The sequence below is a fragment of the Onychostruthus taczanowskii genome, unplaced genomic scaffold (assembly GCF_017590055.1).
Source record: "Onychostruthus taczanowskii isolate IOZ18803 unplaced genomic scaffold, ASM1759005v1 scaffold9, whole genome shotgun sequence".
Taxonomy (NCBI): Eukaryota; Metazoa; Chordata; class Aves; order Passeriformes; family Passeridae; genus Onychostruthus; species Onychostruthus taczanowskii.
Window position 1 is genome coordinate 5,439,002 of NW_024506993.1, and position 25,813 is coordinate 5,464,814.

General features: G+C 39.0%; 1 protein-coding gene across 1 annotated transcript in view; it reads left to right on the forward strand.

Moving 5' to 3' along the window:
* The window catches only part of SUCLG2 (succinate-CoA ligase GDP-forming subunit beta), a 106,240-nt gene extending 80,922 nt beyond the window's left edge, over nt 1-25,318 (forward strand). The window contains exons 10-11 of the mRNA XM_041426039.1: nt 15,945-16,065; nt 23,408-25,318. Coding sequence (XP_041281973.1) covers nt 15,945-16,065; nt 23,408-23,523 — 237 coding nt within the window. The 3' untranslated portion in view covers nt 23,524-25,318. The remainder of the gene's footprint in view (nt 1-15,944; nt 16,066-23,407) is intronic.
* The last annotated feature ends 495 nt before the right edge of the window (nt 25,319-25,813 follow it).

Consider the following 25,813-nt stretch of genomic DNA (forward strand, 5'->3'; position numbering starts at 1 on the left):
CCATTTTCTTGCCAAAAATCTGAGAATGTGAGACTTAAATTGAATTCTAAGAGGAGAAAAGACTGAGACAGCCACTGCTTTATAGCCCTCATATTTTGCACAGGAAGGAGTATCTGGAAAGCAGAAACTTCTTGTAGATAGCAACAGCAAAATTAAGGTAAAGATTTCCTTAACAGCTGTGCATAATATCAAATTTGGAAGTGTGACAAAGATGCTGAAAGTCCTTTTTCTGGTTCAGTTTGTAAAATCTGCCTTTTCCTACTAAAACATTTTAAATGGGGGACTTTACCTCAAGTGAAAGATGAATTAATCAATTTAAGCCTAAGGCAAGACAAGGTATGTGTCAAGTTACAAGTTTTTGGTGAAAAGCTGTCTGCTGCTGGAGTTGATGTGTGCAAGTTGCATAGCAAGCTATGCAATGGAATTGAAAACTTAGGAATAAATGCGTGTCTGGTGTTGAAAAGTGAATGAAACAGACTTGCACTGACACTTAGTGCTCCCAGGAAAGACTTTTTCTTGTAGGAATGAAAAATTAATGAGAAACAGGCGACAACTGCAGCATCACATTATACTGAAAACTGCTACCTGTAGCTTTTTCATAATTGGGAAACCAAAATAGCTATCCAGAAATCAATACAACATTTCTTTGAGGGTTTGTACACATTTAAGTCTTTACCATTTGCAGCTGTGTGCAATGTTGAACAGTGTCCATGCATTTTTTTGACCTTTTTATTTGAATGGACCAACATGCTTTTAGAAGAATGCTTACAAATGCTTCCCATGTATGGGAAGGCCTGAAAATAACCAGTGAGTGAAGTAAAAACCCAAACATCCTGGTGGCATCCACATTCAGCAATATATAGTCTGAGCTATTGCATTACTCTGTGCTTTCAAACAGTTTGTCCTGCCTACCAATGGCTGTAGCTAAATGTAGATCCTGACTGAGGATTTAACAATAAGTAAGTCTTGTTTGTTTGGCTGTAAAATGTTTGAAAGAATTCCATTTGGTTCCTCGCATGAAGCAGTATTAACTGTGGGCTTTCACAGCTCTGCCATTACATGGGTTTGTGGAGTTCATTTCTCAAATAAAAAGTGTGGGGCATGAAGTGGGGTTGTAATTCCTCAGTGTTGGCTGGGGTGGAAGGCTTTGGGCAGACACAAGAAGACTTGCTGGGTTTTGATTTCAAAGCCTGAAGAGTGGGCAGTTATTTCAAGCTTTGTAACTTGTGTGTGAATTTTATACCAGAGGGGGAGCAGCAAGCTCTCTGTGTAGAGCTGCTTTGGCATTTTCTGCCACTTCCAGTGTTCTCCAGAAGTAATTTTCACAGCTGCAGCCATAAGAGAAAATCAGGGATATTGGATTTGCTCAAGTCCTGGCAATCAAAGCCTAGCAGGTAATAATAGAGCCTGGCTATGATGGTGATTAACTGAACCATAGTTGTTTTGCAGAGAGGGAGATTTTATGGAAACTTGAAGTCCAGGCCAGAAAATAACTGAGGTCATGACACTGAATGAGGTCTCTTTGTGAGTCAGTGTAAAAAACAATGGCCAGTTTTGGTGTAAGTATTTAGACCAGAATCCAAACATGCTGGTGACAGTCAACTGTCATTGACATTAATTGTCATTGTCCTTGGGCTTGCCTTGGCACTTTGCATTAAAGGGTGATGTTGGCTAAGCCTCCTTTGAAACACCAGTACTGTGAGTTTGCTGTACTTCATGTGCCTGTCCTTGAAGGAAAAGAATACAGAATAAATAAACACAGGGCATGAGAAAAAAGTATTGCTAATTTGGATCAGAATCGTCCTCTCTACTAGTTACTATATCTATGATAACCTTTAACAGATGGCTAATTAAAAGAGAAGGGTTAAAGAAACCCCTGAAGAGGCAATTACGAACCAAAAATAAAACATCTTATTCAGATTTCCTGAATTTTTTTTTTTAATTTACTAAAATGTTGTGTTGACTTTTCAAGTATAAAATCCATATGCTTGGAGTGGTTAAACATATCTGTAAAGATGGATGTAAGATTGTAATTTAATAGCAATGGGGTATTTTAAATTGTTTAATATATTTCTGTACTTTTGCTACTGGTGACTATAAAAGAATGTTCTCTTTATGTGAATGAGTGAATATATTCATTGAATAAGGATTAATGAAATGCAAGTATATTTATATTGTTGCCATAATTTGCTAACAGTTCATTCTTTAATTCTGAATTCCAAGCCCTCTTGATATATTGTTAATCAAATATTTGGTGGTTTGTAATCTGGCTGAAAAATCAAGAAGTAATGACTTTAAAGTATGTGAGTATTTCTGAGAGAAGTACTTACTGTTTCAACAAGGACCCATCACATTTTTCCAGTGCTTCTCATTTCTGATTTACATCAATTTTGTCTGTAGCCATGTGTTGCCTGGAGTTGTGACTGGTAATCATTTTGTTTCTGAGATATCTTTGATCATGTGCTCATAGAGGATCTTGTAAACAATCTATTTAATTCCATAAGATCAGAATATTCCCAAATGAAAGGAGCAAGGCAGTAATCACTGTACCATTTACCTTGGCTTTAATTTGTTGGGTTTTTTTTTTTTTCTGTTTAAGTATAAATTATTCTTTATGCAGTTTCAGTAGTGTTTCATTCTTAGTTTTGTAACAAAACTGAGGAGAACATTTTTCTTCATTGATATGAACAGCAGTTTTCACTCTGTATAAAGTTTTTCTAGTGAATTACATATAGCAGTGCAGATTTAAACACACACAATTTTTTTTGGGCCACCTAAGGAAAGTCCTTGGAGGTTTATATATGCTTCTAATTTGGATCAAAATTGGAACTAGTCAGAAGTTTTTAGGGCAAAGATATTTTTTTGATACGTTACTTTTGATACTTCTTAAATTTTTCATCCAGGTTATGTTTAATTCTGAACAGAACCATCATTCCAGGAAATGCCAAGGAACAGCCTGTTGGTTTTTCTGTTAGGTGTAATATAGGACTTTTTGGATGTCTTGAAGCAAAGTCTTGAAACATTGCCCAGTTGTTTGTGGAAACAATTAATTTGTAGGCTCAAGTCAAGGGACTAATTCAAAAGCTTTTGCCAGTTTGCAACTGGCAGAGAATTATAAATGAGTGTATCTGTCAGCTGCAGACACTGAAGACAAACAACAAAGTGAAACTTTGATAATGAATGTTTTATTGTCTGTTGTTATTCAAGAATCATTCTTGTTGACTTCATGGATTATAAAGTTAAATTGTTTCTCCGCCTTTCCCACTTCTCTTCCCATCACACCAAGGCATTACTTGATGTACATGAGTTACAGGTATCTAAACAAAATCATTGATTCTTAAGTCACTTTATTAAATTTCTGGCGCAATCTCACATTAAGTCTGTAAGAAATCTGGCGTTTTGTTAGTTCCAGGTTCACTGTAATGAAAAAGATCTTTTAGAAGTAGGTGGCATCATGCTGTTCTAGTCTAGGTCTTGGCACATCTTCCATGTCCTGCACTCTGTGTGTTGTAGCTTTTTGTTTTTTATTTTACCTGCAGTTTTTTGTCTGTCAAAAATGTCACTTGGTCACTATGACTGCATATTACTTTTATTCTGTTTTAATGTACTGAGCTTGTAAATGTAAAGATCTTTTATTTTACCTATTAAAGTGGAGAAAAAAGCATACAAATGCTGCCATTATATTCAGGACTGTATTCAAGTAGCAGATTACATTTCTGATCTATTTTGGATTAATATAATATTCCCACAAAGAATTTAGTCTTTTCCCATGAGCAATATGGTTTCCTCTGTCTTCATATTGACTGCTAATTGTTGGCATTTCAGAAGATTAAAGTCAGGTCTTACAGGGAGTGCAATCATACAGCCTTTCAGATCTAAACATCTTGTTGCTATAGAAAACAAAATATTCTTGCAAATTATTTAAGCCTGAAATTAAATAAGTTCTACTGAGTATTTTTTTAATATCTGAGACTCAGCCTCTCAAAGTAAGACAGGATTTCAAGCAGTTAATTCCAGTGACAACTTTTCACAGCTTAAGAGTTAGCTTATTTTTCAGAATTAGTCTTAGCCCGTGGCCTTTAACATTTAACCCACTCAGGCAGGCATTTTTCAGTTTATAAGAGGCGTGGCATCTTAGCAGTGAATATAGACAGGGGAGCCTGCAATTAATAGATAACCTGAAACAATAGCTTTAATAGCCCATGATTGAGCGTATTTAATAAGTAAGGAGATTTTCTCACTTTAAACAAAGAATAAGAGAATGTGTGTGGGATTAGCAGTTTGCATCAGGGGAATGCCATTGTCTGGGCTGAAAAGAGCTGCACATCTGTAGATAGTTGATAATTCAGATAATTATTCATTTATGTGTAGCTGACTATTTCATAATAAGAAGGGATACAGGTTTGGGGGTTTATTTTTTCTGACTTAGATAGGGAAATGATTAATTACAGAGCTGTATTTCGTGTCAAGTTGTGAATAAATATGTTTAGCATTCATATGGTTGTTTACAAACAGGAAACCCACACCGCTTGCCAACAGTTTGATTAAAAAAAAATCATTCAATTCATCACTAATTCTCTGTAGGAAAGATCTTTGCATTTGTGTAGTTTGGCATTTTATAATTAAATTCTTTTAAAACATTTTAATTAGGCAGAAGTAAACCAGAGTCCTTTTGTTTGCTCTGTGTAAACACTCGAAGGTGTCACTGAGGTGAGAGCTGTCGAGAGTGCTGCAGGGTATCTTGGCTTTGAAGAGTGCTCAGCTTGAGGTTTGTAGTGTGTCCACACTTCATTGGGAGATGGCTTTATCAAATCAAATAACAAATTCAGGAAATGCTTTTTCAGTTCAAGTTCCTTGACTATGTGTTGGTTCCCCAAAGCGTGGTAGAGCTCTTTGGGCTGACATCTGACACAAATGCATTTGTGATGTGTTCCATGCAAAAAGGGACATCTGGAGCAGGGACTCTTAGAAAAGCAGTCCAGTCATCACCTGGCCAGTCAGAATCTAGGCAGGAACCTGTGCTGTTGGTGCTTGAAAAAACAAAACGTGGGAAAGTCCAGAGAAGGGCCACAAAGAGGATGTGAGTGCTGGAGCATCCCTGCTATGCAAACAGACTGAGAGAGCTGGGGGTGTTCAACCTGGAGAGGAGGAGACTCCAGAGAGATCTTAGAGCACCTTCCAGTGCCCAAAGGGGCTCCAAGAGAGCTGGAGAGGGACTTGGGACAAGGGATGGAGGGACAGAACTCAGGGAATGGCTTTAAACTGAGAGGTGGTGCTTTGAGATCAGATACACGAAATAACTTGTTCCCAGTGAGGGTGGCAAGACCCTGGCACAGGGTGCCCAGAGAAGCTGTGGCTGCCCCTGGATCCCTGGAAGTGTCCAAGGCCAGGCTGGACAGGGCCTGGGACAGTGGCCGGTATCCCTGCCCATGGCATAGGGGCTGGAATGAGTCCCCTCCAAGTTCCCTTCCAACCCAAGCCATTCTGTGAATGAGATTATGGTGGGCCATTAAAGGCCCTGGAAGGGAAGCCAAGGCTGTCCTGGTTAATCAGCACTGCTATTGCAGACTGTGGCTCAGCATGAAACACCCACTTGGAAATGTTTTTATGTAATCTCCCTTTTATGTAATTCCTCTTTAGCCACTACTGCGTAAGTGCTTAAAAAGTAATTATCAAAAAGTACATGCAATGCATGCATTAAGCTGTTTCTGTCTTCAATAATTTCCTTGGTTATAACCATTTGCATTGTTTTCTTTTGAAACATGAATTTTCAGTTCCCTTCTACAGCTTAGACCACATCACGAGTTTGTCTTGGTACTGTGTGTATTGGAAAACAAGGCATGTTTCTCAGGAAATATATTCTAATAAGGGGAATTTTTCTTTTTTGTGTGTGGATCATCCAGGAGGAAATGAAAAAAAAAAAAGTCACCATGTGAAGATATAAATGTGCAACTTTACTTTTATGCTCTCAAATTGTTGAATAAGTAATCTGCTTTGGACGTGCTTGCTTATCTGATTTTGAGATTAAAAGGTATGCGACACTGCTGGACTTGTGTGCTTAGCATTAAATATTGCCATTGAATTTTACACTATATTAAGGGTCTGAATTAATTTTTATTTGTAAGTTGCCTCTTTGTTTCTTTGGAATCCTGCACCAAGGAACTGTGTCTAAGTTGCTGATACCCAGCAGAAAATCTGAATTTAGAAAAAGTGCTACTGAAGCCAAGTGACAGCTCTTGGCTGTGTGAAATGTGGTTGGTTGTGTAACTGAGTATGTGCTGGCTATTTGTTTGTTTTCATCATGCTTAGTTTCAAGTGTTATGAGAGCATGCATTTGAGGCTTGTTGTGACTTTTTTTTTGCAATTTAATGTGGGAGTTTTAAATCCTCATCAGCTTCTTCCAATTCTCATTGAAGTTAACAAGTCTAGCAGAGCCATTTTTTGAGATAGACATTTTCCTTGACCATCGTGCAAAATCACTTGTAAAGCAAGGGAATATGGTTAACAGGGACACCTACAATTCCATGTGTTGTTCTGTACAGAACTGGGGTGATTTACATGTGTCTCCTGTTAATTTTAATGTACCTGACTCCCCATGGTTGCCTTGAGCATCTCAACCTTGATTAATCTAAAGTTAAGTTCCTTTCTGCTGGCTTATCTGTGATTGTTTTAGGCTCACTCCATCTGTTTCTTAATGTAGCTCTATAACTTATTTCACAGTTCAGATTTGCTGATAATATCACTTCGGGTTTATGGCTAAAACATTCAGTTCTGGTTTTATTACAAGATACTTTGATAAACTTGTGAAAAGTGGATGGGAGATTATTATCGAATAATTATTTCTCTGAAGGTGATTCCCTTCTTAATACAGGAAATAAGTGAAAAAAGGTTAGTAAAGATGAAGATGATAGGTTATATTATTAGGAAGACTGAAGTGACATCACTGATTTTTACTTGTCAAAGATTCAGTCCAATATTTCCCCCCCCCTTGCTGTAAGGAAAAAATGTTAATTTGCATTTTATGATTTTGCAAGTAGCAAGACAGTCCAAAAAAGTATGTAGAACTCCTTTGTCAATTCCTGAGTCATCCCATTTTGCAATAATCCAGTTCTTAGCTTAGCATCCTATTTGTGGGGATGTTATTACTGGTCATTAATTTTTAATCTGGCACAATTTTTTTTTGTTTGTTTAAATTCCTTTATATAAACCTTGTGGAAGATAAAGATCATTCTCTGTCTTTCAGCAGTCCTGTCCAGAACTGAATGTCTTCAATATATAATGTCAGCCTTTGGAAGAGGCATTTTTGGAACAAAAAGTCTCACTGATGTTGAGGTGGCATCGAGTCCTGCTGGTGACCACTGGGAAAAGCCTGAGCTGCTGGGTGATCAGGGCATGTTGCAGGCTGAGTTTAGCAAGGTGGGAGGAGAGTTTCCTAATTCTGCTTGGGCTGTGTTCATCTGGAGCTTGGTATGTCCCAGGAGCAAGCTCTTCCCCCTCTGGCTGAGCACCAGAGGCTGGATGAAGCAAGAGGAAGACACATAAGCTCTTCTTAAGCTTGTTCCACATGTGGACAAGATCATAGGCATTAATTTATTTTCCTACCATCTGATTGGGATCTGATCCTCAAAAGGATAGGAAAGAGCAAGGGATTAAATGTGTTAAAATCAAAGGAGAAGTAATCAAAATCACAAATCACTTGTCCAGTGCCACGATTGATGCTATGTGGTAACTGCTGAGATCAGACAGTTTTGTAATCAGTGAAACTGATAAAGGAACATATAACTCAGACAACAACTATTTTGTGATTTAATGTAGAAAAGGGTTGCATAGATACATTAAAGAAATGTAAACTGTGCTTTACTGGAAGAATGTAACTACACTGAGTAAGATTTGGACCTGTCTTGATCTGATCTGTTTTCTCCAGCACATCCAGAGGCAGGTAAAGAGGAACTCAAGAAGAGGACAAGTGTCTGAGGATGCTTCCTAGTGATCTTCGATGCTGTTGTACTAACAAGTCTTTGGTTGTTTTCTTCCAGGAATTTGTTGCTGTATATCCTCAACTCGTATAAGCTCTTGACATAAGCAATATCCTGTGGCAGCATTTCTAGCTATAGCTGTATGCTGTATCTGAAAATAACAGTAAAAGGACCCCTTTTGTATTTTCACTGTCTCATTTAGAGAATTAAGGACTAAGAAATAAAACTACCTGGAGGCAGGTACAAAATGATTGCACCTGGTTGCCTTTTTCCCTTGCTAGTTGCAGGCTTGGCTCTGAATCCTCTTTCTGTTTCCTCTGCTAAGATGGAAAGCTGTGGTTTATTTAGAATATTCTGAATACAAAGCTTGTCCAGTGTCCTTATCACTCTTCTAAGTACCTTTCTGAGTTTTACTAGTTCTACTTTGGTTTAGTACATGTTAAAAGTGAGCTGATTTTTATGTGGTAGCAGTTTGGAACCTAATGAGGACAGCAATTCACGTTTTTGATGACTACAATGTTACTGTAAAAGAATGTGTTTTAATTATTTGGAGATTTCAGATGTGTATATGCAGTTCAGTACCCATGACAATGCATTTTTGTACTTTAATTAAGCTTCTTGAAGTACAGAATTCCTTTTTAAAACTTACCATTGTCTCACTAAGAAATGCAGCCTGACCTAGATAGTAGCTTCTATAGCATTTCATTCTCTTCTGCATGGGGAGTAGAAGTCAAGGATGTTTCTCAGGTGATGAAAAGGAAGATCCCAAGTCTTTCTAGAGCACAAGGATAACTCTTCTTCATCTCTCTTCTCCCATGTGATGGGTACTTTTACTTAGTACTTTGATACTCCAAATAAACACAGTATTTGTATTTCTAAGGCTATTTCTAAAGAGGAAATAAAGATAGGTTCTGGTGACTTTCTGTTTCAGGAAATAAATTTCACTAGTGGACCTCAAATATTATTCACATCAAGATTTCAGATCTTTGGGGGGCTTTGGTTTTTGGTGGTTTGGTTTTGGTGTTTTCCTTGCCTGAATTATGAAGTAACTCTGCTTGGAGCAAGGCACATTCTAGCTGGACTTAGGAGAAAGTCAAACCAGAAGGAAGAGAGAAGGCACACCTTGAGATGTCTCCAAACTGATAATACATACATTTTTAACTGGCTGTTGAATTAAACAGAAAGTCTTGTACAGAAAGTGATCAAATCAGCAATTCTGTTTAGTCAGGCCTCGTTGTGGATATTTGTGATTGTGCCATTTAACAGCACTGGCTTTGGTAATTTGCCAGGTGTCTGCCACACACCACACACACCATCCAGTGTGACTTACTCTTTGAACAACTCACCTGGCAGCAGCCCACGCTGTGGACTGTGTCCTGCACCAGCTCCATTTCATCATATATCCATCATATATCCATCATATATATCCATATATCCACTCTCCAGGTGCTCCCTCTTTTCAAGAATATTGCAGTTAGTTCAAATCATTTAAACTTGTCTGACCTTTTTACCTTTTAACACCCCATAAAAGATGATGAAACTGTGCAGAGGCACCCCAGGGCAGTAGATGTTGGAATAACAGGGGCACATTGCTACCTCCTGTGTCACATGCTTCAATAATGATGACACTGCTGCATTATTTTTCAGAAAGCTGATTATAGCTTAGCAAAAATCTAATTGAAACTTCAGACAGCAAAAACATTAGAGAAAGTGTATGATGTGCCTCTGAGAAATTAATCTGAAGTGCAGAGGCAAAATTCAGCAAATATTGGATCAATTTTTATAGACTTTGCTGTTGTAGAGGAACTACTTGCAGTCATGCTGCTGTATAAACTGCCTTGGATGAGAGGGTTTGGAGGGTGTCTATAACTTACCATGCTAATATGGAGCAGTCAATAGGAGTTCCCTGAGTGTTTAGTGTGCACTGCTTGTGCCTGAAGAGGGGTGGTGTGTGTGCCTCTTGGTTCTGCTGGATTAATATCCCCCAAATCAGGCCCAAACGTGCAGCTGCCCTTAGTTCTGGGTGCACAGAGAGGAATTTAAAGGCAATCTGAAATACTGTGCTCTCATCTGACACAGTGTGGTGATGTGTGGTTTTTTCAGTCTTGCAATACGTGGTTGTGTAGGTAGTTGTCTTCCCTGGCTTGTTCTGAAGTCTGCTCTGCCCATCCAGGGGTTCATCACATTGAAGCTCATATAATTAAAAGAGGGTCAGGACAAATTTATTCCAAATACCCATGACCTGGTAGAAAAGTTATCCTGCCATATTTGCACCAAAAGTACAATTTTTCTATCAACTACCTACTGCACTGTGTCCCCAAAACAGTTCTAAAGGCTATTGTCCTTCTTCTCAAATATACTTCAGAATGGTACTTTTTGGTCTCAACCTTTTATTTTCCTTCTCTTTATTCTTTCCCCTTATTATCATAAATAAGATTTATATTAGGAGCTGGTTGTGCTTCCTATCAGAAAGAACATGCCTGCATGGCCGCTCTGCCTGGATCATGGAGTGGGATTAATTAACTCTGCTCTGCATTAACCTGGGGGGCTGTGGCTTCTGGGCAGGACCTGACTGAGGCCTGGCCAGGTGGGAGCACAGGCACAGGAAGCAGGGGATGGTTTGCAGCTTCCTCAACACATCTGAAGTTGATCCCAGACCAAGGGATGATGGATTATTGTGATGGGTGTGATTGTGCCAGGGCTCGGTGGGGGCAGAGTGTGTGTCCTGCAGGTGAGGAAACCTTCCCAAAACAGGCTTGGTGTGAGACTTTTCACTGAAATTCACTGAAATGGAGGTTCCTGAGATCACACTGCTGCCTGCCATGATATTTTGGAATTTGAAGGAGGCTGTGTGTATGGAATTGGAATATTTCTGTTCCCAAAACATGCACTACTTGGAGCTGGGCAAAGGAATGAAGGAGAGTCTCTGGGGACTGCTTCCACTGTGGTACTCTGATGTGTAATTTGCCACTCATCGTTTCATCTCATTCCATTAATGAGCTCTGATCCCTTAACTTTTATTTTTGTGTCAGTGCTACAGAGAATTAAGACAAAATCCCACAGCTGGGATGTTCCTGGTGGTCCATTCTGGGGGGTATCTTTGGTATTGGAGAGCACCAGAGCTCTCCCTGCTCCAGACCCTTCCTGGCCTGCCTGGTTTTCATAACCCAAGGAAGGGCCACACCCTGGAATCTGGTCAGGTAGCAGAGGATTGTTGCTGAATTGTTTTCAAGCCAGCAAAAGCCAATAAATTCCTGTCCTGTTCTAGATCCTGAATTTGCTGTAAGCAGGGAGGACTGAAAACTGTAGGTGGCTGTTTCAGCACACCAGAAACCGGATCTACAAAGCTTTGACTTTGCAAAAATGTGGTATTTGGGACTCTTAGCATGCCCTAAAGGAGATGCATTTCCAAAAGGCTTCTCTCCAGTGCCAGCCAGGTACTGCCCTCTCACCTGCCATCCAAGAATGGGGCTCCACAAACAACAGAGGGATGTGGCAGAACGTGGTGTTTGCTCTCACTGAGATTTGCCTTGCTCAGGACCCTCTTGAGTACACACCAAAAATTAGCTTTGGACAAAATCCTTAATCTGCTTTTCCTACCTAGCAGTTGGGATGCCCCAGACAGAAAAATCTGAATTATGTTTTGGAGGTTCATCAGGGTTGCTTTCCTGCCAGGGCAACAGGTACATTCCCAGTGAATTTTAAACCTTCACCTGTTTTAGAATAGTGCAAGACATTCAAAATTGCATTGTGTCAGTATTTCTTCACCTGACTGCAAGCTTTCCTGCTTTGCTATTTGTAGACTCAACCTCTTTACACTTATCACTCTCAGACTTTCAAAGTTCCATCCCAAAGAGGCAGAATGATATTCTGCATAATTTTTATAAAGTTAAATCATATCATTTGGCTTTAAGCAGAAAAAATAACCCTGCTCTCCTCTCCAAAGATATTTTTATATCCCTTTTCCACATTGAATTGCACTGTCCTCTAGTGGGTGTTTTAAGCAAATGTTTTTGTGTTTGTAAATCTTTCATACTGCTCAGATACAGAAAGCTTAATCTTTTTTTTTTTTTCAAATGAACCATAAATATTCTCTGATATAAAAAGAGAGAGGATTAGAGTAATATTTCAAAACCAAATAAGAAAAAGTTACATTTGACCTGTGGTCCAAGCTGTAATAATACAGTGATATATAAAAATGTTTGCATCTGGCTTATCTGTTGGAGCAGAAGGATAAAGAGTGAAGACACAACTGTGAGCATTTTATTACTTTGTATTGAGAATTGGATATAATCTGCTTCTTTTGCATTGAAACAAGTTTGGTAAACTGTGAATGAATGAATATTAAACACCAGTGGACTGGTAGGAAGGATTAAATGCACTACATTAGACTCAAACTGAAGAATTATGTATCCCATTTTACCCGGTGGTTTGGTTTTTTTCGTTAATGTTGCTATTTACCTCTTAAAAGGCAATGCCCTTCTTTTACTGGGATTCCCTGGAATTTGAGGTATAAAAAATCTCTGAAAATCAGAATATGAAAGTCTTACAAGACAGTGATTGACAGGCTTCTGGATATTTGCAGTACTGGATGTCTGGCTCCAGCTGTAGGTGATTCAAGTTTATTCTCCCTCCCTGGGCTGGGAATACACCTGGATCTTCATTGCTCGTGTCCCAGCACCCAGCAGTGTGAGCACCCCCAGTGTGGGGCACGTTTGGGTGATGTGAGATATCACATCACCTTCCACTGGTGCTTGTTCTGCTGAAGGGGTGAGGGAAGAAACAATTGGAGGATCCAATACAATTCTAGCAGGAATCTCCTAACACCTTTACTTTGGTTAGCACACAGTTACATTTATTTGCAGTGTGGTGCTTTTGTTGGTGCCAAACATTCAAAACAGAATTGCAGGCTTTGTCAAGGCTGACTTTACCAAAAAGTGACTGGAAATTAAAACTATTAGTTTTAGTAATAAAGTGACATGGATTTGACATAGATATAGCTATCCATAAATATATCCACTTTCATCTATAGAGAAAAGACTCTTGGAGTCTGCATAGCTGTTCACACAGCACTTAGAGCTGTGGGATTAATGGCTATTCCAGTATTTGCCAAGATTTAACACCAAATCTAATGTGGGAACAGTGCTAGTGCAGCACTCAGCTTCCATTCCTTTGGCTTCCCAGCACTGGTGCTGAGGCCTGGGAGACTCTGGGGTTTACCAGCACTGGTGCTGATGTTTCCATGCCATTGTGGGTTCCCTTATTTCTCCAGAGGAATCCATAATCAGTGGCAAGTACATTTTGTGGGGATTTCACATCTGTCAGTTGTTTGGCTGCATTAAAAAGGCTTGACCCATGAATATGCTACTACCTTTTGTTTCCTTAGCAATGTTGCTGAAATACAAAAAACATTTATAAGGCATTCTGGTAGGTAAAAATGGTTATTAGAATAATGATGCTATTTAGTAACCTGTCTTGTATGCAGGCAGTTTGTCCTCTCCTTGGTATGTTTAATAATCCATAGGCATTAGATGCTGAGCATGTGGATGTAGAATGGTTCTGATATGCTGCAGGAGGTTTATTTTTCTCACAGACTTAAATAATACAGAGACAGTGCATTCTCTGTGCACATGAAACACTGAAAACCTCTTCATCCATCCACTGTGTCTGAATGCTGAAGTTCTTTCAGCTGGAAATGCAGGATCTAGTCAGGCTACAGAAGCATATATAAACAATGTTCACAGATTTCAGCAGAGTTAAAGTGGATCTCAGCATCGTTTGAACTGATCTTCTGGCTTATTTGGAAGATTACTATAAAACCCAAGATCGAATTCCCTACCTGATTCAGTTTCTTATTGATTGAATCCTTTTAGACTCCTCTCTAATTTAACAGTGTATTTTTATTAAAGCCAAGCACACAAACATCAATTATCCAAGCTGCATCTAATTTCCTTCATTTTTTTTTTCCTCTTGCTGCCAATGGACTAGAAGACATGATTAGAATTCAGCTTGAAAGCTGAAAAGCAGATCCCTAAATGAAAAAGTCTGTGCTAGGAATTAAAATATCTGTAGTGGGGCATAAAATCCTCCTCCTTATCTCTACTAATGTAAACACACTTGGTTAAGTTGATCTGTCACATGTCTGCTGCAATGTCCCTGAATTAGGAGGATGTATTAGGAAAGGTGGAGTGCTGTCTGTAGCATGTCCCACTGTTAGAATCCAGCACCAGAATGTTTTAACACCAAAGTCTTCTGCATGGAAAAATCTGTGCCATAAGGGTTAATGGGATAAGAGTTGGAAGGGCTGTGTTTTTCCTCTTAGGTTTTACTTGCTAACACCAGGAATGTTTGTACACAAGCAATGGGAACAAAGCAGAGAAGGGGTCTTCTATGGTTTTACTCTTGGTAGCTTCTGCAGAGTTAAGGATTTTGTAACAAAAAGGTGAAATAAATTACTGCAATGGCATCACCAACTGAAAATCCAGAAAACCCTTAACTGGTTAATGGTTAACTGCATGTATTTAATATGAGTATAAGGAAGAGTTATAAAATCAATTAAATTGTATGTTCTTGTTTGACTGGGTTATAAATTTCCTCCTGGTGCCTGTGCTCTGCCTGGATGAGGAAGCCATGCCTTGAGCCATACAGAGGCTCCATGAACTCAAAATGCACTGGATCATCTTTTGAGCAACAAGGTCTAGTGAAAGGTGTCCCTGTCTTATAGGAAGTAAGCATTTGTTGGGATGTTGTGTTTCCCTTTTGTACTGTGGATGGCAGTATTACTACCAGTGCTGAACTGTGTGTGAGAGCACATCACAGGAGTGAATTGTCGCATTTTTTCTGTGGAGAGATGTAAAACCTGATTGTGCAGAGCTATAAACGTGGGTGGCCTCAGGGAATTTTCCTGGTGCTGGTGTGAGCCTGGCTGGCTGGAGCTGGGCAGAGTGAATCCCTTCCTGTGGTGCAGTGAGTTGAGCATAATTGCAGCTGACATCCTGCACCAGTGCAGTGCAGTGATATTTCATTCCTTCACACCTAATCCCTTCTCTATCCTCTCGGCTTTTGAGTCAACACAATTGTGGCAAAGCTTGTTTGTGACACCCAGTGAAGCTTCTTGTGGAGCACCCCAAATGTTGTGGGTTAACCCCAGGGGGGAATGAGGAGCAGCAGGGCTGCATCCCTCAAGGTGGTGTCCTCAAGGTGATAAGGCATGGTTGGGAGCCTGGAATATGGGCTTGGGTTAATGTTCTGCTGCCTTACCAAGTGGAAAGAAATCTATTAATATCTTTTGTGTATTAATGTCTTGCATGTTGTGAAGGGCAATTTAACTGTGAATCGGGTGGAGAAATTGCAGTTTCCAGAAACTGATGAATAGCAGTTTTTTGAGGTTATCAGTTAACCTGGGTTAATGAATGCTCTTCATTACATGCCTCTCCTTGTTAATTAGAAGGGATTTTTGCTCCTCTTTATCAAGTCAGGGCAAGTTTATTACCTTTTCCTCTGTCATGCTTGTGATAAAGTGAAGATCCAGATTGTTTTGTGAAGTGTCCACATGAATATTTCATTGCATGTGCATCACACATTCATGCCCTGTGTTTTCTGAGCTCCAACCTCTGATGATTATTCAATACATTTAAAAAATAATCAAATTGTATATTAAGGTCTTTTTATTTATATTTATAGGTAGAAATTCCCTTTTTTTTGGTAAATACTTTAATTATGACATTAATTACCATGCCCAAGTTTAGACCAAGACAATTAATCACTGCTATACACTGAAGCAATAATAGACTCAGACTCAAGTTCTCTGAGTGCAGAGGTGAAGCTTGTACCTTCCATAAATCAGAATCTGCCTGACAGAGAGGAATTGGTATCCTGGTTTGCATCTTTTACCTGTGTTTATTTAAAAAACAAAGGCAAAACATAAACACTCCTCCACTCAATTCCTCCTTGGTTTCTTTCCTACAGGTTGAAGCAATCCTTGTGAACATTTTTGGTGGGATTGTGAACTGTGCCATCATAGCCAATGGTATCACCAAAGCCTGCCAAGAGCTCGAGCTGAAAGTACCTCTGGTGGTCAGGCTGGAAGGTGAGTGCTGCTGGAATCAGACAAAATCATCCCTCAGGTTCTCAGTAATTCACTCAGGATTTCTTCTCCTCCTGAACATATAACTCCCACACAATAAGAAAATGTCCAATTCTTCAGCCATAGCACAACCTGAAGTCAATAAACTCATATTTCTGCATTTATGGACCCTCATGGTACTGGAAGCAATGAAATTTTGCAATGGAAGCGTTATGAGTTTGCCTGTAAGATTTGCAATGCAAATAGGAATTATTTTGATGCAAGTTTATGTTTACTGGGAGGTATTTCTTTTTAGAATGCAATTCCATTATTGCTAAACCTGCAGCAAAATACAGGTTTTTTTGTGGTTTTTTTTTCAATTTACACCAGTGTCAATTAAAAGGAAGATGTTAGAAACAGTATTTTTGAGAGAGAAATTACTGTAACATGTTCCTCTGCCCAAACCCCCAGTCCACCTAAAATCCAATAAAAACCAGAAGATTTGGTAGTGGTAAGGAATATTTTTTTCTTTAGTGCATCCAGCATTGTTTCACAAGAGATAAAAAAGCCATAGAGAGGGGAGGACAAGCACTCTTTGGCACTTACAGGCTTTAATGGTAGTGGGTGTGGAGTTCTGCCTGTAATTTCTGAGAAGTGCCCTGAAGGAGGGAGAATCTTCTGCCACTGAGTGAAAAGTGCCTTGATTGCAATCAGCACACAGCCTGGTAAGATGAAAATATTTCTTTCTGGCCAAGTAGGTTGGGAAAACAGAGGGATTTCTGGGTGGGTTTTAAGGCCTCTTACTGAAAATCATCCATATTCATGTCTGTGTGTGTGTAAAGAGCAGAAAATGTCCTGTCACTCTGCAGTGGTGATGGGAGGAGGAAATGCATCCCTTTATGGACATGAGATGCAATACTGAGGTGGTTTTCACACTGTGATACAAGGGAAAGGAAAACATGTTCTGAGTACATCAGGCTTTTTATTTTTCAAAAGTTACCCTCCCTGGGATTCCTGAGGATGCAGAGTGCCCAGGGAGCCCTTTGCTTAGGGGGATGCTCCTTTTGTGTTTCAGGAGAAAGCAGAGCCTTCCCCTCCCTCATTCTCATGCTGCACTGCAGGTGCTGCCATGGATTCTGCTGGAAGTTTAAATACCCTAAAATGGATTTTAGAAACAAATTGCGAAAATTTTCTTTGGATGGTGCAGCACCAGTCAACACCTTTAGAGACTGAGTAAAAAGTTTAATATGGATGAAGGGGAGACTGATGGATGTTGCTTAGAAGCAGAAAAGTTTCATTATATAAAATCTCATTGTTTGTCAGCTCTAGGCAACACTGTTTCACTTTTTGTCATAGCAAAGAAACTTCTCCTGTCTTTCACAGCTAAAAAAAAGTTTATCTGTCAGATCTGTGAGACTTCTCAACTGCTGTAGCTGCTGCTTTTTAAGTGAAGATATTGCAAAAGCCATTAGTTTTTCCTGTGAACAAGATGTTTCTGTTGTGATATTTGAAACTGTTATAAAAGAAACAAGAAGAGCAATTGGTCATTTTAAACTGCACTCTGCTGGGTCTGCCACTGTGCTTGGCCTTTCTGCTGTAATTTTGATAATTCCATGATTGTACAGAAGTAAGAGTGAAAGTCCTGCAGAGGTGCTTGAGCCTGTGGCCTTTGAGTCATTTTCTGCTCCACCCACAGAGATCGAAGCTGAGTCTTCAGAGTGTCAAATACAGACTTAAATGCAAACATCTTTGGGTCACCATCTTCCCAGCACTGCTCACTCTTCACTAGAGCTGTGACAATGCTTCTCCTAGACTGTTTGCTGACTCTGGAAGTGGCAGTATCACATTTTCTTTAGGAAGCTCTCTCCCAGAATAATACAGCAAGCTTCTACTTTTGCATAATCTTTATCTCAATTTTTTTTTAATTCCTCCTCTTATGCCTCATGTTCATCCTAAACAAAGAGCTGTGATGTTTACAACCTTCAGATGTTGTATTTTGGAACTTGTTAGCAAGTCACTGCTGTTTTCTCTGCCTCCTTGATCTCCTAACCAAGCAATACATGTATGTTTGGTCCTTTTAATCTTTCCTCAGAAATCAATCCCTCTGGATCCTTTATCATCTTCATTGTTCTTTGAACTCACACCAGGTTATTTAAACTTATAAAGATGTTGAATTAATAATGAGTACTGTGGAAGTAATAAAACTTTTTAAAACATCACTGACTACATTTTACAGTTCAAAAGGAGAAAAAGGAGCAAGCACTCTTTTGGGTTTCCATTTTGAACATTTTCCCAGCAGAAGGTTTGTGATTATTCCCATAAATCTAACAGATTTGTGACCTGCACTTTAAAGACTCATTGCCCACATGCACTGTACTACAAGTGTCTTGATGACTAGAGTTTTAATCAGTCAAATCTGTCTTGATTTAGTAGGATTCTGTGGACAAATCTTTGTTCTCAGTTGTGTAATAATTACAAACTGTTTTACCAGTGGATAAAGAAAGGATTACTCTCCTCTTTGAAAATGGTAACTTTATAATTACATATGTTTGCTTGCCTTATCAGTAGAGAACTCACCAGCTGAGACACAGGATTATTGTTCAAAAAGCTCATGGACAAATGGAGAGTCCACATATTCCAGATTTCATCTTCTACAGATAGAAAAGTAACTGCTGCTGGGTTTATGCAGGATTTTTTCCCTTTAAAATGTAATACACTTCACTTAAGTTTTGTGAAAACTGACTAGGACTGCTGAAGGGAAGCCAAGCCTTGCTTCTTTATGTAGCTCAGAGTTAGATGAAAAGAGGGAAGAATAAAAAAGAATTGTGAATTAGATATCTATTTCCTATGCTGCTAATTTTACATCCTCTCTCTTTCAAAAAATGAATTCTCTCCTTCTCTGGTCATAGGGCAAGAAGGACTAGGAGGAATCATAGCTACTTAATATATTGAAATTAAGATACAAACAAGTTGCTTTTTATTCACATGTCTGAATGCAAAATTTTTTATATTTTTCATTCATGTGATCAGTGACCTTGTGTGTTCTTCAGAATCTGAAATATTCTAGTATCTTCAGAAATCTTTTACACACAAGTGAAATTTTGCTCCAGCTTGTGTATCTTGTTTGTAGGTGTAGTTTAGTATGTGTGGCTGATTTTTTAATTTTTAGTATCCCAGATTTCCTGTCAAGAGAGAAAAAGTGTTATTGCAAAGTCACACTTAGAACTTCATTCAGACCAGCCAATTCAGACCAGCCTATGCAGACATTCAAACACAAATTTAAATGTGCCCTTCCCTGTTAGGATGTAAACATGAGGCAGAGGAAGAGATTAAATATTCTTTGGGGAAAGTTTAAGGTAGGAAAGGGCAAATGGAGTGGACAGAATAGAGTTTAATTGTCTTTTACAGGTACGCAGTGGAAGTTGGTTTATTCTTGACTGCAGAGCCAGCAGGTGTGAGATGTGTAAGCCCCCAAAACTTAGTATGTTACTACCTAAAGGCCACTGATTAAAGCTTGGCACCAGCCAAACCTCAAATCAGATGTTGTTGAAAAAGGTTAACTAGTGATGAACTTCAAACCTGATTCTCCAGGACCTGTCTTTGGCACTGAGAAACCCCAGTTTTCCAGGCTGTGGAAAGACAGGAGAGCATTCATTGCCTGGATCCCTGCTGGGGGAGATGTGGCTCAGTGCACTCAGCAGTGCAGCATGGCCAAGCTGGACCCCTGCTAGGGATCCTGTAACGTGGGCACAACCTGGGATCCTGTAACATGGGTACAATTATTACTAATAATTGACATTCTGCATATTGTGGCATTTTTTGTCATAGCAGAATGTTTTGGGTCGATCTGAATATTTTTGTATTATTCATCTATTTGTTAGCACATAGCAAATGTATATAACTGTGCTCATGTCACTAATAATAATTGACATTCTGCAAGTTGTGATTTTTTTTGTCATAACAGAACGTTTTGGGTCAATTGGAATATTTTTTATATTATCCATCTATTTGTTAGCACATAGCAAATGTATATAACAGTGTCTTATCCCTTATAGATTATTTACCTGAAAATGGCATTGCAGAATCCTGCATCCTCTCTAAGCATCAGCATTGAGCAGTGACCATTTAGCCTCTTCCTGATGGGTTTATGGCAGGCCAAGTGAGTGAGGGAACATAATCCAAATCCTGCATTGGAGTATGACTGGGTGTGTTTTATTGGTTTGATTTTCATTCAGCCTCTCACAGTGTGTGCTGGTGTAACCTTACCCCTGGTAGAGACATGCTTAGGCAGAATATTTATTATTAGGATTTTTTTGGTAGTGACTTGAGTACATTTGCTTTGCTACTGGTAGCAGAGATTTCAGGTCCACAGAAGTGTAAATTGAGATTGCATTGACACAGACTCAGAGGTTGTTCCAGAAGCCAGGTTTTCAGCAGGAGGATGTTGAGATTACAAAGCCTGAAGGTGCATGCCGATAAAATTACATCTTTCCAGGCTTTCTGTGGAGTGTCGTTGACAGTGATACACGTCAGAAGACAAAAACTTCTAATTAGAAAGCCATTCTCTTCATAGAACCCAGTTAAAAAAAAAAACAAAACACAGAAACAAAACACACAGACACAAAACCCCCAAACAATAAAACCCAGCAACAACAAAAGCCCCACATCCTCCAGCCCTGTGAATTTTCACCTTTTCTCAGTTGGCTGCAGGGCAGGGGAAGGGCAGATTATTCTGATAGCCTGGATATGGGATTCTGTTCACAGTTCTCTGACACCATCCAGTGGCAGGAGGTTAATGCTGGAAGAGTGGGATTCTTTATTTGTTTATTTTAACATCTGTTGCAACAAGATGGTGTTCTTTGTAGATTCCTAAATGTTTCCAGTGTTTTTGGAATGTTTAATTTGAAATCTTTTACCTCTGCTTTTAGCAGGCTCATTATAATTTCCATATTCTCCACATAGCTAAAATACTTAATCACAATGATAAAAGGCTATCACAAAAAAAAAAAAAAGGAGAATTATAGCAAAGGAAGTGCTTGCTGAAAAGTGTGGTTATTGTATGGCCTGCCTATGAAAGTGTTTTATTTAAGAAATACAAAATGTACTCGTACACTTTTGGCTGCAGTGAGATTTTTTTTTTTTTTTCAGCTTTCATCATTTCATTTCCCTGCATAAACTCCCCCTCCCTTCTCAGGGGCCTGTGTTTTGTATTGATTTTGTAATGCATGTTAGACAAGCGGTGTGGAGAGCAATCAATGCAGTGCAGAACAGATCCAATGTATTGTTCCCTCTCTGACCTGTTAGTAAATTAATATTGGCCACTTAGTGAAGAACAAAAGTTAGTTTTAAATACATGGCTATCACAAACAGCACAATATTTTTTTGTGGGGGAAAATTTCCAGGAAAATTTCCCTCTTTCCATTATTTTCCTCCTCATAACGCTTTGTCTTGTAGAATCCTATTTGAGAGATCAGTACAGTCTTGACTGTTTTGAATGTTTATCACACTTGTATCTAAATAAAAGGCAAAGCCTTTAAGGTATGTTGGGAATCACTGTACAAGTGTGAGGGACTCCAAAGAGAACAGAACCTTGGGAATGGCTCCTGCCTCCCCTGTGCAGTGCTGGGCTGACAAGTAGCAGCCTCCACATTACATTAGATAGGATACTTGAACAAAAATCAAATATTATGCTCTTTTTTTTGCCCATAATATTTTTTTTTTCTGTAGAAAAAGTTCTGTACAGTTCTGGGTGTTACTAAGCAACCAAATCCCCCTTCTGTCAAAGATTTCAGATGCCTTTGACCTTCCTACACAAACCCTGCAGCGTGTCCTCTGCACAGCCCTGGGAAGCGTGACCTGTTCTGCCAGTGCCTTTGCAGAGGGAGCAGATGGGTCCCTCATTCCTCTTCCTGATCCTGCCTCTCCCATCACAGAGTGCTGTGACAGGGATGGCTTTGGTCCCTTTCAGCTCCAGGAGTAGCAATCCTGACTCGAGCACGCTGATGAAACAGGCTTTTGAAATGCTCAGCTTCTCTGGTACCATTTCAGATGTTTTATGAAGTCTGCAAAAAAAGAAAAAAATTGAAAAATCATCCTTTCAAATGAGCATTCTGGAAGTTGCACAGTAAAGAGTATGCTTCTTGCTTGATTAATAATTAAGGGTATAATTAGTGTGTAGCTCCAAATAGAATTAAAATTCATTTTGCTAGGTCGAGGAATTACAAAGTAATTAAGCATTTTGGCGTGGCAAATGAACAAGGAACCTGACATGGAAGAGCATAGAAATGATTCTAAAGAGGCCCAGCTCAGGGTGCTTGTGCTTGTGACTGGTGTGTGACCCCAAAGTGTGCATTCTGCTTCCTCAGTAGGATGCCTGACTCCAGGTTCTTCTGTGGTGCAGAGCATAGCAGTGATCACAAGTGTCACTTGGTTTTACTGCAGAGAGCTCTGGAGAATTCAGATTTTCTGTTAGTCTCAGTTTTCCAAAAAAGAATGAGATAGAGTAAATGGGAAGGTGGTGCTCTTGTGTTTTAGACAATGGAAGTGGGGAAAATGTATTTTCCTGAAATATCTTTTTCAGCTTTGGATTTTTTCCTTTCCTTTGCATTAGTCTATTGACTGAAGTTGAGCTTTTTCCATACAAACAGGAGCCCTTGTGCTGTGTAATCATATTTTCTCCTTGGGGTGGCACTCAGGGACATGGTTTATTGGTGAACTTGGCAGTGCTGGGTTTCCAGTCATACTCAAAGATCTTAAGGGTCTTTTCCAACCTAAATGTTTCTGTGATTAAAATAATTTAGTGCAGCAGCAGAGGAGGGATTGGTGTCATGCTGAATTACTTCAGGGACCTTTGTATTCCCTGTTTTTAGTAAAAATGCAACAGCACATTCAGGAGCAGCTTGAACCTGGTTAAATATTCAGGATTACCCAAGTCTTTGCCTGTCAACAGCTCATTTGGCAGCTTTCAGTTATCACAGGTGAATTTTAGTTACTGTTGACTCACTGATTAGCTGTAGCTGATTGTGGCTAATAAATGCCTTAAAAAGAGCCTGGCACGTGGTCCATTACCCAGAGCTCTTGCTGGATGTCCCTGCTGGCTCTGGGGGATGCTGCACTGACCCTCTGATCTTCACCCAGCCCCTGTTGTGCACACAAGTGCCATTTTCAGATTGCTTTGTCTGTCACAATTGTCACTGGAATTAAGAGCTCCTTCTTCTCAGCTCAGTCTAAGGCACTCCTTTAATCTGTTGCTAAACTGAAATGTTGTGTAGTTTGATGCATTACCTGATTTTTCAGAGACATGCTAGGAGATGTTAATTTATTCATGAGTATTAATTACTAATTATAGTTAGTGTTCTTTTTTTAGGAACAAATGTCAATGAAGCCCAGCGGATCCTGAGTGAAAGTGGACTTCCCATCACCTCTGCCAATGACCTTGAGGATGCAGCTAAGAAGGCAGTGGCAAGTGTGGCCAAAAAATAACACCTTGAAGGTTATTCTCATGGAAAACTTGTGTTTCACAAGGTATCATTCCTGCTGTTGTTCCAGAGGATTTATGGAGTTCTCCCAAGCAGAGATCAGGCTTGGTGGACTGAACTGGAGAGACCTGGCCAACCCAGGCCATGGCTTGCAAGTTGGGCTTCAGAAATTTTGCAGCTACAATCTTCAAAATTTGTATGTCTTTGTCTGATTTTGGTAATTTTGTTGGTCACAACTGTAATAAGTAATACTTCACTCCCTAAAGTTCTTTTCTGTCTCTTCTTCCCAAATTGTCACTGATTAACTCATGGTAAGACAAAATAAGTAATAATTTACTTCTGTCAACAGAATTGTTCTTTAATCAAACACTTTTAGGTCGCCTATTTCACAATATTTTTATTTGTGTTTTTATATTGTAAAGAGTGAACTAACAGTGGGTTTATATTTTTTATGGGCTCTTGCAATAATGTAAAAAGCTGTGCTTACAATCCTATTTTTTATTCAAATGAATGATGCTTATTTTCTTTTTCTGGAAATCACTGGTTTTGCCTTAAGATGATTCTCTTTTGTTGATGCCAATGGATACCTCACAATAGGAAAAGGAACTCCCACTCTTACTGTGCCTATAAACCACTGAAATGTGTTTCATTTCTTTTCTGGTCTTTGGAAATGCCCTGCTGTATTTCCAGCTGTAGCAATGTATCCAGGGGACTCCAGGAGGATGTTTGTGCCACTAAGGAAATGGCTGCTAACTTTTTAAAATAACCTCTTTTGTGAGAATGTCACTGCTGTGAGGTTTTAAAGTAAGCTGAGAAGCTGAAGCAGTTACCTCTCAGGAGCATGGAGAAATCTTCATCTGATTTAACTTCCAACAACCATTTCTAATTTATTGGGAATAAAACACAAATGAACTTTTCCATTTTTAAAGTATTTGACTTCTCAGGCATCAGTATAAGAAAAAAAAAAACCCTAAGTTTCGGGACTCAGATATTGACCAAGATTCATTTTGATTATATTCTCTTTTGTAGCAGTCAAAATTCATGCTGTTAGTTACACAAATCATTCATTCAGGGAACAGAAGGCAATACTAAAGATCTTGTGTAACTAAAGAACTTTGTACAAATCTCACTCTGCCCAGGAATTATGTGCTGAAAATCATCAATAAACAGTGAACAAGTGAGGGGATATTAAGATCTGGTCTTGTAAATGGGCAGAGATATAAAGATTTCTGAAATAAATTCCTAATTGTGATTTTTTTGAGCAGCTCTAATCAATACCATGTTCTGCTTAGAAAAATGTAAATAAATTTTTCCTGACATTTCCATTAAAACTGTTACATTCAAAATAAATTATCTGCACTAATCTTTGGCTCTTGACACAAATAGTGCAGATAGGTTGCTCTCATCAATTCCTGCAGGCTTTTCCTTCTCCATTCCTTTCTCTACATATTGCTCAAGGAAAAAATGTGTGACCATTAGAACAGCAATAAATATGCCTCTAGCTCTGTAGTTATTGACAGAATGAAGGAGAAGGGTATCCTTAGCAGCTTTCTTGGAGGTGCATAAAAGGCACACTGCTCTGAAGGAAGAAATGTTTACCTCACCACAATAAATAAGATTCGCACTCTATTTTATATATTTTAATACTGGAAAGTTAAGATTCTGTGGAAGAACTGTTTGTGCAATGTTGTCACACACTGTGTCCCTAACTCTGGTCTCAAAACCATCCACTGTGCATACACAATTATCATTTTGCAAAGATTAATACTGTGTACACCATTTTGTCAAATAAATGTAAAAATGAACATGTTTATTGACCTTGTCCTTTCTGTGAAGCAGAAGAATGTTTAATTTGCCTGTGCTCTTCCATTCAGCATTTTGTGGCAGGTGGATGAAATCAAATGCATTGGAATTTAGTTTCAATTGGGTGTTACTGCTATACTCCAGCATATTTACCTTTTATCTAAAAATGTAGATAATTTTATCTCTATATATCTTTTCTTAGGTGTAGGCCAGTGACAGTACATGCAAGTTTTATTCCTCTTAAGCCATATACAGAATGGAACAGTATAATTTTAATTTTTCAGATGAAAAATGGAGATTTCCCTAAGCTCTGCTTTGGTATCTTTGAAGGTTTGGTATTTCACAGGCACAGTGCACTGGCTGTAACCAGAGGCTCACTGTGGTGGTGTGGACTGGTTTGTTTCATTTGTATGGATCATTCCTCTCCTTGTGCAAATGTGCAAAGTTGGGTTTGGTCTCCCTGGGAAAGGTGTTTTTAGTTGTATTTTCCC